This window comes from Haliotis rubra, unplaced genomic scaffold (assembly GCF_003918875.1).
Source record: "Haliotis rubra isolate DU_JTF1 unplaced genomic scaffold, ASM391887v1 Scf880, whole genome shotgun sequence".
NCBI lineage: Eukaryota > Metazoa > Mollusca > Gastropoda > Lepetellida > Haliotidae > Haliotis > Haliotis rubra.
The window spans coordinates 341,743-355,045 of NW_025767613.1; the positions used below are offsets into that span (position 1 = coordinate 341,743).

Genomic DNA, 13,303 nt, shown 5'->3' on the forward strand with positions numbered 1-13,303 from the left:
ATTGCAGATTAATAAAAAATGAAATGTAAGCAGAAAAATAAAATTGAATTATATAACAGAAATATGTTCACTTTTGAAAGAAAACCCACCCTAACTGATACTGTCCATAGTTATTTAATTTCATATTGTTTTGCTTAAAACCACTTCAAACTTCATCTTAAAACTCCAAAACAGCGGAAGGTCGCAGGTTTGATCCCCGACCGCATCATACCAAAAGATGTTACAATATGGTACTTGTTGGTCCCTGCCTGGCGCTCGGCATTAATGGGTACAACAAGGACTGGTCGGCTCGGAATCAGTATAATGTGTCTGAGTGGGGTATTCATGCTTCACTGCGGCATGGCATCAGTGGGCTAGCACTATAAAACGAGCTTAAGTCTGGGCTAGTACAAGCAGCCGCACATACACATACATGCACGTCGTCATATGAGCGAAATATTCTCAAGCACGACGTTAAACCCAATTTCACCTCACCTCGCCTTCCTTCTCGCATGCTTGATCCTCGAATGCTTCGCAGCTCGTTGCGCTGTTCTTTGCACAGTTCCCGTCCCTTGAATTCCGTATACTTGAATTCCGAGGTTTAGTCCTTCGAGTCTTTATCTGCGTCATTCCATTCCAGTGGACTTATGTGCTTTATTGACCTTGTCAGTACATTTTGGCCAACCCTGACTGTCAAGATCACAATTAGTATAATATGTTTTATTCTATGTCTGAGGTGTGAGAAATTGGGAGTGAAAAGAGGCTAGCTGGAGCGGTGATGTAAGCGTTGAGCGAGTGTTGGGGTGTGCAGTATGAGAGCCATTGTATGTATCTGGGGGGTTAGGTCTACTAATGCCTACAGTGAATAATGCCTACAGGGAATAATAGCTACAACGTTTGCAGTGACAGCGATACGCTTACCTGTACACCAGTAGATTGTTCCACTTAGTGTGCACTATTGCCTACAAAGGGATTAGGGGAGGCCAGCAAGGAGAGTAAAGAGTAAGATCAAGAGTATTAAATCGTTAGCTAGCTTATGTTTTGATAATTCCATACGCATTTAGTTCTCACACGAGGAGGAAATTGAAGAGTAAAGTAATTAATAGAGAGATTATTAAAGGGAGAAGGAAATGTATTGCTTTAAAATTGAAGAATAGAGTAATTAATTGAGAGATTATTAAAGGGAGAAGGAAATGTATTGCTTTAAAATGCTTGTGATACAAATCTTCATTGCAAATCATGGCAAATCCCAAGAAAGTCGAATACTTCACATCACAGAAAGGAGGACAGCAGGTACTCTTGGAGGGATACCGCTACAGACTCAACAACAGGCGACAGACGTGTGTACACTGGAAGTGTGTTCAAGGTGGCTGCTTTGGCAAGTGTACGACAGTCGGACAGTTTGTTCGGAATCAGACCACACACAACCACCCACAAGAAAACCAGGTAGCCCTGAAGATTGCCAGTTCCCTGAGGCAGCGGGTACAGACTGAGACGACGCCAGTTCAGGTGATCTACGATGAGGAGATTTCCCGACTTGACCGAGGTGAAGCAGCAACAGTCAAGTCGTTCCATTCTATGAAGAGTGGACTCTACAAGCAGAGACGGAAGATGATGCCGCCACTTCCCCATACGCTCAGCGAGGTGAATCTACCCGACTTCTTCAAGGAGACTACAGATGGACTGCCCTTCCTCTGCATTGATGACGGTGATGATGACAAGATTCTCTGCTTCACCACAAGTGACCGCCTGACCCTCCTGCAAGAAGTGGACACCCTCTACATGGACGGCACCTTCTACTCCTGTCCTCCTCTCTGGGATCAGCTGTTACTTTTGGTTACCACAATGACTTTATTAATGAATGTGGTAGTTGACTGTGTGAAAGATATATATATGTATATATAATCATGAATCAAATTAAGTTTTAATTACATTTTAATCCAAATAAATGATTATGTTTATGTAAATGTATTTATCTCAAAACAAACTACTATGTGAAAGATATGAATAAAGTTTAAGAAAATTAAGAAAAATATGACAACAATGTGAAAGATATGTATATGAATGTACATATGTATATGAATGACCAAATAAAATGTCTCTCAACATAGAAAGTTACTGTTTTCTATATACTGTAGGCATTAGTGAACTTTGAAATAGGACCATGCCACTTTATTGAAAGGTGGAAGGCAGGTGCAATCAGCAGCACTGGTGCGTAAAGTTGTTTATTTAACACTGTAGGCATTATTCACTGTAGGCATTAGTAGACTCCACCATCTGGGTAGATAGATAGATAGATAGATATTCTTTAGCCAGTTGGAAAGTATATGTGTGTGTCAGGTTGGCTGGTTTTCCTGAATATTCAACTGGTGTAAGTATGATAATGTTATGTTATGTTTCAGTCAGAATATGACTATGAATTGCATATATATATATAGTAAAAATATTGGTATTTCACCTTAAAGCATGTTACTATAACTTAGGTGAAATATAGATAATATTATTGCTGTGGTTAGTAATATGATGGAATTGTGATCAGTATGTGACATTTTGAGAATGTCTCTAAGTTAGTATACTGGCGTAATGACGATATTCATTCAGCAGGTCATGTGTAATGTATAGTGGTAGTGTTGTGTATTAAGTGACTGTAAAACAGCCCTGTAAACATATCCTGTGTATGTGATCTATATATATGTATATATATAGAAATATAGATAGTGTACATGTAAAGACACCAAGTACATGGTGTGCTTTTTGTATCCAGTGTCCGGGGTAGGTGTTACACCCCGTAAGGCTGTCCCGCCGATCGTTAGGGATCGACCCTGACATGCCACCCGTGGATGTGAAGTAACATCTGTGACGTGCCCCGTCAGTAAGGCTGTACCAACTGATCAACAGGAATCATGTGGACATGCCGCCAAAGTGTGTAGAGACTTACATGCAGGGGAAGGACCCTTAACCTACCACCACAGACCTGAACCGTCTGGAAACCCCACATGTGGTGACAATAACATCGTCAGTGATTTGTACAGCATGCAACCGATTTGTGTTTTTAATGAATTGTTTACTGATTCCATCTTCCATGTACATGACATAATCATATGAATTGTTGTTTGTTACTTTAAAAAGACAATTGTGGTGTTGTGATATTTTGAGTATTGATGTGAGTGTATGTGAGTATATGTGAATGGTGAGGTATGATGTGCTTGTTTGGGTGTGTAGGGGAAAGAGTGTAAGGGTGTTTGGTAATGGGAGAATGAAGTTGTGATGCAAGCCTATATTAACTATTGCAAATAGGGTATATTTAGTTAATAAATTATATTAACTTTTAAATCTGGTTTTGTGTTTACTCTAGTATGTGACACTGACATCAACTACTCTGACATGTCCATCAGCTCCCGGGTAGGTCTTCACTATTGTCCCGAGCTTCCACTGTCCTCTCGGAGTGTTTTGTGAGATGACCAGCACATCTTTTTAGTGCAAAATTCGACTTTGTTTTTTTATTGAATCGAAGAGATACAGATAAGGGATGTATCTTCAGCAACTTACTCACAGAATGGGATGTATCTTCAGCAGCTTATATACAGAATGGGATGTATCTTCAGCACCTTACACACAGAATGGGATGTATCTTCAGCACCTTACACACAGAATGGGATGTATCTTCAGCAACTTACACACAGAATGGGATGTATCTTCAGCAACTTACACACAGAATGGCATGTATCTTCAGGACTTACTGATCTGTTCCCACTTCCCGCCACACTTGCAGCGCGATGTCTCCCACATATTTAGAGTAGAACTTCCACTGGACGATCTCGCCATCATGCTCGATACGGAAGTTGGCGCTGATGCCCGAATACACATACTTCGCTGATCCTACATACCGATAATTTATCAGTGGAAGCCAGTTGGTGCGGTACAGCTGGTATTGTCTGACCTGAAGACGTAAACAGACACGTTAATACCTTCGTGTAACACCTTCCACTGTCCCTGGTTCTAAACATTGATGAAGCATCGAGTTTCTGCTCATCATTGAAGATGATGATTTGAAACCTTGTCTTTCTGAAGTGATGTCACGAAACAGTTATATATACTTGTTCAGAAAACAATTATAAAAAGGTCGAATGGTTTCTCCATTAGTCGACGATGGAACGAGGTATTGCCAGTTGTGACGCATGAATACCAACATCATCGTATCCTTTCACAATTAAATAAACAAGTGTTCTAAATTGCTTACTTAGCAGTTATCCTCTGTTTTCATTGTTACATACTACCGCAAGCGAGTCGGTAATGGCGGGTCAAGATTTGACCATTGTTTTTGTTTATTTTATGCACTTAATGTCTAACTTTGATTCTAGCGGACCTCTGCCTATCTCCAACACACAAAGTTGTGTTGTCATAAGCTGTGTGGGTTATGGTCTGTAGGGGTTTAGGGAGGTTACCATATTCGTCGATCCCGTAATACGCATACCAACAGTTGAGTAAAGTATGGAAGATCGTACCCACCGAACCTTTTGTGTGTTGATGGTTGGATCGTTACATCTCCTCATAACATCGAATGACAGACATCAGCCAAATGCAATAAAATAGTAACTGTAACGTATGTACAATGGCTGACACAGTTTTTTCACTCTTCATGTGTTTCACGGCAGTGCGGGCAGAGGAATTCACCATGAAGCCTGACAAATGTTACTGGAGTACAGAATTTGAAGTGCACACAATGTCCACATGTTGGTTTCGTGCACTCCGCCCCTTGGACTCAAGTGAGGCTTTCCTCCGACAACTGTGCTGACCGTTTTCCGAACTTTGTCTGTCTGAACATTTTCTGAAACTTCATCCCCTCTGTTACCAAGAAACTCACGGACCTGAGTGACGTCGATGGCAGTATGAAGGTCAAGGAAGGAGCAACAGCTTCCTCTAATACAACGCTGGCCTTAAAGGGGGACATATATAGCCAGATCGTCTGAAAGATGATATGATGTCTTGGTGTCTCATAGTTGAAGCAAGGACTATACAGGCGATCTGGGAGACATCATATCGGGTAATAGCTCATCCGCCCGACTCTTGTAGGTGCCTGTAACATGCAGATGTCCACCCAGCTTCGACAAGTCCATGGCAGCCAATGTCGAGTGGTTGCAGCAGATGACTGGTATTGGGCGGCAGAACAAACAGAAGAATGCTATGTTCTTTTGCCCACTGAATGCTATGTTCTTTTGCCCACTGAATGCTATGTTCTTTTGCCCACTGAATGAGACCAATAGAGACATGGCTTTTGTGTCCACCATACAAGACGAGGAGCCGAGATTCAGCCGAGCTTGTGGCAGCATATTTCACAAAATGAGTCTTCATATAGAAATGGAAGATATCTGTATTTGACCAGCCAGTCTCAGATACAGTTCTGTCAGCACCAGGGGATGCACCTGCTATCAAGTCATCACGCATGCGTTGTCCAGGGAAGACGAAATACGGTGGAATTTAATTTCCAGATGCATTAACAGCGCCTTTAACAGTTAAAGTTTTGGATATTCCCGTTGTAACAGCCTTTCACCTGGCTGACGAAAGTTGTGGATATTCCCGTTGTAACAGCCTTACACCTGGCTGACGAAAGTTGTGGATATTCCCGTTGTAACAGCCTTACACCTGGCTGACGAAAGTTTTGGATATCCCCGTTGCAACAGCCTTACACCTGGCTGACGAAAGTTTTGGTGGCGTAATGTCAGTTTGTAAACGATGTTGTAGTGAGTGAGTGAGAGTGAGTGAGTGAGTATGTGTGTTGGTTTTACGCCGCTTTTAGAAATATTCCAGCAATATCACCCTGGGGGACAAAAGAAATGGGCTTCAGACATTGTACCCGCGTGGGGAATCGAACCAAAATTATATACTAAGAATAAAGGAAAACATTGCTCAGAAAATGTATCAAACTTATTGTTCCTTCTGGATATGAAGTTTTCAACTGTGTAAATGGCTTTCAAAGTTTGAAGGAAATTATTAACTTTTGGAATTATTTTCTTCAAAGTGCCAGTATACATATATATCTTTTAGTAGAAAAGATTATATGATTTAGCAATGGCTTATTACCCAAAATGCCAAACCAAACCAAAGTTCTTGTTATTTCAAATTTCTCTATGTTTTGGATTATCCAATTTTCAAGTTCCTTCCAGAAAGTTTGGGTTACATTACATTCCCAATATACATGACATAAATTTTCACTATCAACATTACAAAAGCCACATACTACATTGTCAACAAGTTTCATTTTCAAAAGCTTAGTTTTTGTATGAATAATTCTGAGCAAAAATCTAAGATTTACATCTTTCAAATACTTTCTGCAAATGTTAAAAATCATACGGCAATCAAAATCATTATCATAAAATAAGATTTCCGATTTTAGGCAAATATGAGGTTTAGTATTGTCAGATAATAGTTTATCATAAAATAATCCTGAATCTTTTTTCAAATCCATAAAATCTTTATGAATATGGAAAAGTGTTTTATAGTCATTTTCCATGATTCAGGCATGATATATATATATAACATAACCATGATCCGTATGTGTAGCTCTAATATCAAATTTGAGCTCAGATCTTCAAAAATCATAAAACCATCTTCATTACAAAGGTCCTTAATTGTTAAAATTCCATTTGTAGCCCAGTGCCTAATAAAGTGATTTGTATTATTCAACCATAAAGGTTGTGATAAAATCCTTTTGATGTTGTCTGCCTCTACAGTATTTTATTACAGTATAATTTCCATGCCATTAAAACATCTTTCCAAAAAGGATTATCAATTTCAACAATAATTCTGAAAATTTGCTCCATATTGTAATGTCATTTAATGGAAAATTGCATGGATTACTCATATTTGTTTTTCTGAAATAGAGTCTGAGTGTAGATAGATTCATGGCATTAACAAAGGTTTTAATATCTGTCGTGCGTAAACCCCCTTCTGTATAATCTTTCTTCAAAGTGGTCACTCATACCTGTGATATGGTCAACAAGAAGCGATTCTTCGTCTTGTGCGAACATGGTAGACGTGCCGGATTTAAGTGTGTCAACATGGACCTTCCCTCTAACTCTATCTCTTAACGGGGTAATTGGAACCCACCATCGAGTTGCAGCTTGTTGGACAGAGACATCTTCAAATACCGTGATGTATGCGTTATGCAAATCTTCCTGTGTTTATCAACTCTATATGAACCTCTAGCCATTGATGGTGGCTGCAAACAATATATACCACAACTATATACCCTATTTAATTTAATTTATTAATAATGGTATCGATGTATTATCAAATTAACCATCGCTCAATTTACACATTCGTCTTAAAGAAAATGTTCGTGAGAAGAGGCCCTTCCAAGCTTCCATACTTTTTTTAGTGGCGTGCGTGTGACGTCATTATAAAGTGTGTATTTACGGAAGCCTTTATTTGGGCTTGCAGATGATGGACCTTTGAGTGGATTGAAGCAATTCAAAGCAGAGAAATCCAACATTAGAAGTGAGCATTTTTATATAAATAACTAATCTCAGTGTTATAGGCTGTTATAGGTATTGCTTATACTGTTATGCTCAACCTACCTTTTGTATTCCATCTGTGCCAAATTCTGCTCTACAGGTAGCGGAGATTGTGTTGACAGCACTTTGTGACCTCTGACCTCGCACGTGTTCTCGTAAAATCACACGATAATAACAATCGTCGAATAATGAAGGACTTCGAAAATTGTATTACACAATTTTATAAAACGTACAACACCATTCAATAGTATTTTACAGGTTTCAGGATGGTGGTGGTGGTTAGGTAATTTAACAATATTCCACATTCAAAAGATATGCTACTTTTAAATGGGCTTCACACTTTGTACCCTCGTGGGAATCGAACCCTAGGCCTACGCGCCAACGCTTCAACAACTAGGCTAGAAATGGAGGCCTCACACATTGTACCCATGTGGGGAATCAACCTCGGGCCTACACCCGAACGCTTTAACAGCTAGGCTATGAAGAAATGTATACAAATTACACTCAATTAACGGAATAGATGTTCATGCGTCTAAACGTAACATCTACATAAAAAAGGAAAGGAATATATGTTGTCTCTTTTTTAACTGATCAGATGCAACATCAGGTGTACATGAAATACAATAGTAGTCTATAGAGCTATCTGTCATCACCCAACAGGCACACTAGCCACCTGCACCCAGGTGCTAGTAATGCCTCTCGCTTTCATTACATACATGAGGGTAGGACTGTTTGTACCCTTTCTGTCAACAGTTGGGCGGGACCCTTTTTGTCAACATCTTCTGTCAGTACTTATTTTCAGTGATCTATATATTAACATAATTGTCACCGCTGTGTCGCCGTCTACATCCAATGGAAACTGTTTTGCAATGTTATCGAAAACATACAAGTGGGATCTGTTTAGTCGTGAATTACGAACTATAGTTGCTCTTCGGTGTATATGGTCTTACATTTAAACAAAAGCTGTCACAGCTGTTGATAGCTATGTCGCGGGTTCAGGCCTGAGTCTTGCCAAGCAGACAAAATAATGGACGGAGACCCTCGTTCGTGTGAAACATCTTGTTTATTGCCTGTGAATGAAATACAACATTAGGAAGATGTTGTGTCAGCCATACATGTGTGATGGCTGACGGATGACAATTGAATGTGAATTCAAATTGTCATCCGTCAGCCATCACACATATGGCTGACACAACATCTTCTAATATTTCATTCACAGGCAATAAACAAGATGTTTCACACGAACGAGGGTCTCCGTCCATTATTTTGTCTGCTTGGCAAGACCTCAGGCCTGAACCCGCGACAAACGCCCGAACAGGGACGGAGTCAATCAGCCTCGTCAAGGACAGTGACAACGACTTCGTCGGCATGACCTATATCATCAACATGACCTACATCGTCAGCAACATCGTCATGGTTCACTGTCTACACATCTTGTCAACCAACTGAGGTACTACATATGAACTCCTCACTCACATCGTTCACGGAGCAACACATCGTGAAACAGGTTTTTGACTTGCAATACCGTAAATACTGTGATGAGCTCGTGTTATGAACTTGTGTGAATTTACATACATAAAGTTCTGCATAACGAACCAACTGCGATAACTGTTATCAACTGATCAAGTGGTAACTGTTCATCTGTGAATATCTGCGATTATCTGTGATGGACATCTTTTGACATTTATCATCAGAGACTTTCATATACTTCATAGACATTTCACATTGTTTCACCTATTTACATTGCATTTATACATTGAATTCTTATGAAATTTTTGTCTTTGTATTTCTGTGTACACTTGCTGTGATAATATTGATTGTGCAATAATATATTTATTCATCATGATCAAAATATCATATCATGCACAGCTTATGCTACTGTGAAGCAACTTAGTTCAGCTTAGTTAGTTTAATATTGGCTTGGCTGGTTTAAGTCAACTTAGTTTAGCTTAGTTAGTTTAATATTAGCTTAGCTGGTTTAAGTCAACTTAGTTTAGCTTAGTTAGTTTAATATTAGCTTGGCTGGTTTAAGTCAACTTAGTTTAGTTTAGTTTAGTTTAGTTAGCTGAGGTGGTTTAAGTTAGCTTAGTTAGTTCCCTATAACAAGTTGGCGTCTGTAAAAACGACGAAGTATTCTTAGTGTTATATTACTAGTGCAATATTGTTTCTTTACATTATGATTGTGTGAGCGCGTCGGTCACATACACTTGCACTAACAGGTCATCGCACTCGCGTCAGTTATCGCGTTGTTCACCGCGTTCGCGTTTGTAGGCACACTGTATAACCTTAAACTTGTAGCTTTATCAAAACTTAGGGTCTTCATTCTTCTCTCTGTCCTATAGGTCTATCCTCGCCTGTCCTATTGGCGATTACCTCCCTTTGCTTCCATTCCAGCTGAAGTTGTTTTGTTCTTTCTGGGATTGTTTGCGTTGTTTCATCAGTAATTTTATTACTCTTGTTGTGCCCTTGGTGTCTATTATTAGGTTCACTTTCGGTTGACAGCTAGGGGTTTATATTTTTGCATTCTCTGGTGTTTACATTTCTGTACCCATTTTTGGTACACTACCGTATTACCTCTTGTAAACATCAGTTGCAACTTACACTTGCATTTTCACTTTATGTGAACACATGTGTTAGTATTGCATACGCACATTGTACATATATCACTCATAGTACCGTTACCATGGCACAAGGAGGTGAAGATTGGGAAGTGAGATCGGAAGTGATCTCAGAAGAGGATGAAGCTAGGATGTTGTCATACCTACAGAAGACTGGGAAATACAACATACAACCTACTTCTTTTACTTCTACACCACACATAAAACCCAAGCCACATTCTTCTTCATTTAACCCTCCTAGTTTTCCTTCTTATGTCCCTACACCAAACTCCTTCGCCATTCCAAATCAGCTCTACCCTCCTCAACCTTGGCCTGTATACCAGCAACCACCTCGCATATCCTTGTTTTTCAGGTGAAGATCCAATTCCAAAGGGAGAGACTACGTTCGAGAATTGGAAGTTCGAAGTCCGTTGCCTTATGAAGGATGAGAGTCTGCCTTCTTCAACACACTCAAGCAGTCCGGAAATCGCTCAGAGGAGACGCTGCTCGTCTACTTGTATCCCTCGGGGAGTATGCCACCATCACAGACATCGTGCAACGTTTGGAAGGACCCTATGGCACCATTGTCACAGCGGAATCCCTACTTCAGGAATTTCACCACACCTTACAGCAGGAAACGGGAATCGGTAGCATCATGGGCGATACGATTGGAGGACTTGCTTCAACGTTCATTGGACAGAGGAGCCTACATGGATAATCGCGGAAGGAATGCCATGCTCAGGAATAGATTCTGGACTGGACTGAGGAATCCACACTTGAAGGATGCCACACGACATGCCTTCTATTCAACAATGGATTTCGAAACCTTGCTACAGACAGTCAGGCTCATCGAACAGGAGCTCTCCAACACTCAACCTGTTAGATCCCGGCCGCCACGTAGCACCCATCAGCCACAACAGACTCTTGGATTCTCACAGCCACTGGAAGGATCTACCACTTCTTCCCCCACAGATATCTCAGAGCAACTCACTTCCATCACCAAGAGACTGGAGAAGTTGGAGACAGCTCACCGGAAACCAACGTCTGATAACCAGATGCTACAACAGATTCTCGACCGGTTAACAGTGTTGGAATCCCAGAAGGAGAATCCACCTAGACAAGTCCCTCTGCAACCATCACGGTCTCGAGGCAGAGGCAGGGGAGGAAGAGGAAGAGGCACTGGCAGAGGAAGAGGAAATGAAGCTTTGAACTGATTCAGCCTACTTCAGCGGGGCATGCAGAGGCTGAAGACTTTACTAGCCCCTCAAGTGGATGATAGGCAAGGCGAATGAGGCATCAGTTAACATCGAAGAGTTGGATTGTGAAGCTTTGATTGATCCTGGATCCATGGTCTCCACTGTATCGGAAGGATATCACAAGTCAAGTCTAAGTCACCTCCCGTTGAAGGCACTCACTGACTTTGAAGTGGAAGTAATGGCAGCAGGCGATAACATCCTTCCCTACACCGGATACATAGAGGCTAACATCTACATCCCTTTTATCAACAAGAACTTCACACTACCACTACTTGTAACTGGTGACACGGAGTACAACAGAAGAGTCCCTTTGGTAATCGGCACCAACCTTATAGATCAGGTAGAAGCTTACTTGGAACCAGTCAACAGCAGCATCCCTCCTTCATGGGTTACAGCTGTCCGGTCCCAAGCCTCTAATGGAATCATCGGTCAAGTAAGATCCACAAATAAGTTCCCTATTAATGTTCAGCCAAACCAGATGATGACTGTTTATGGACTTGTTCGACATCAACCCGGAAGAACAACAGCAGTTACCGAGCACTTCGACTTGGATTCTGATCTACAGACAGGACTTTCGGTATGCCCAAGGCTTGTAGATATTGGAAAACATGGTAACTCTTCAAGGATTCCTGTTCGAATCTGCAACCTCTCAGCAAGAACTATCACCATACCAGCCAAGACAAGACTCTGCAAGTTACATGAGGTCCGTGTACTTAGCCAAGTACCTATTGATGCCTTACCACTGAAGACCCAGACACATGCAGAACCAACTCCAGCTCCAACAGTTAGCATCGACCTTTCCAACAGTTGTCTAACAGATGCACAAAAGGACCAGGCCATGACTTTGCTTCAGAAATGGGATTGCATCATGTCGAAGAACATCTTAGACTTAGGACACACCACTGCAGTTCAACATGAGATTAATCTCACTGATGACACCCCATTTAAGGACCCTCATCGTCGCATACCACCTGGAATGTTTGAGGAAGTGAGGGAGCATCTTCATGAAATGTTAGCCTGTGGAGCCATACGGGAGTCGCATAGCCCTTTCTCATCCAACATTAGGAAGATGTTGTGTCAGCCATACATGTGTGACGGCTGACGGATGACAATTGAATGTGAATTCAAATTGTCATACGTGACAGGTGTAGAAGCCCGTGCTTTTGGTGGTGAGCCAAATACGGGTAGCACGTACAACTCCCTATATCAGACAGTGGAGAAGCAGCCTTCTGATGGAAAGATAGAGAAATAAAAGGCTGTCGGCGACAGCTATAAAAAACCCAGCTTCCTTTAATGGTGAAATAATAGGATTACTGTTGTGAGGCTTCAGAATACTGGTGATGGAATTGTGTTTCATGTGATATGGGGGATACATACTAACGAGCAAAACAAACGATGAACACGAATCAGATGTTTTGAAAAGAAACACAGGTTTCCGATCAGACATGGCATAGAAACAACCACCCCATTGCATGGGTATCGTGAACAATTTGTGTTTTCTGCCTGATGTTTTTGCGGTAAATGTCCTAAAAGGATATACACCGTCAGTAAAACATGAACTTGTATTGTAATGTATTTCTAAAGCACGCAAAAAGGAATGTGTTGAAGAAAAACGTTTTTCTTAAGTCAACATGTGTAGCCAAATACATTAAACAACTACTCGTATTCCGGAAACTACCGAGAGTTAATGAGCAGAGTCTGGCATCATGTGACCTGACGTCATAGTAGGGAGTCAACCCACTGCTTAAGTACAGTATTTAGTAGGTAACTAACGTTCGCCAGTGACCTAACACATTTGCACATATTATTACTGTCTGTAAATAGTTTTGACAGCAGAACAGAGAGCGAAGAAGATATATCAAGTAAAGACGATCAATCAGATAGAGCTTTGGAAAGGCACAAATTTGTAATTGGAACTTTATTTAGGTTAGATGTTTTCACTTTGATTGTTTTCTAT

The 13,303-nt window shown here is 40.8% G+C and overlaps 1 protein-coding gene across 1 annotated transcript; it reads left to right on the forward strand.

Moving 5' to 3' along the window:
- The first annotated feature begins 11,362 nt into the window (after window positions 1–11,362).
- Window positions 11,363–12,598, forward strand: LOC124263414. Its single transcript, XM_046698044.1, has 2 exons — window positions 11,363–11,957; window positions 12,492–12,598. Exons 1-2 carry the CDS (start codon window positions 11,363–11,365, stop codon window positions 12,596–12,598), a joined length of 702 nt encoding a protein of 233 aa, XP_046554000.1.
- The last annotated feature ends 705 nt before the right edge of the window (window positions 12,599–13,303 follow it).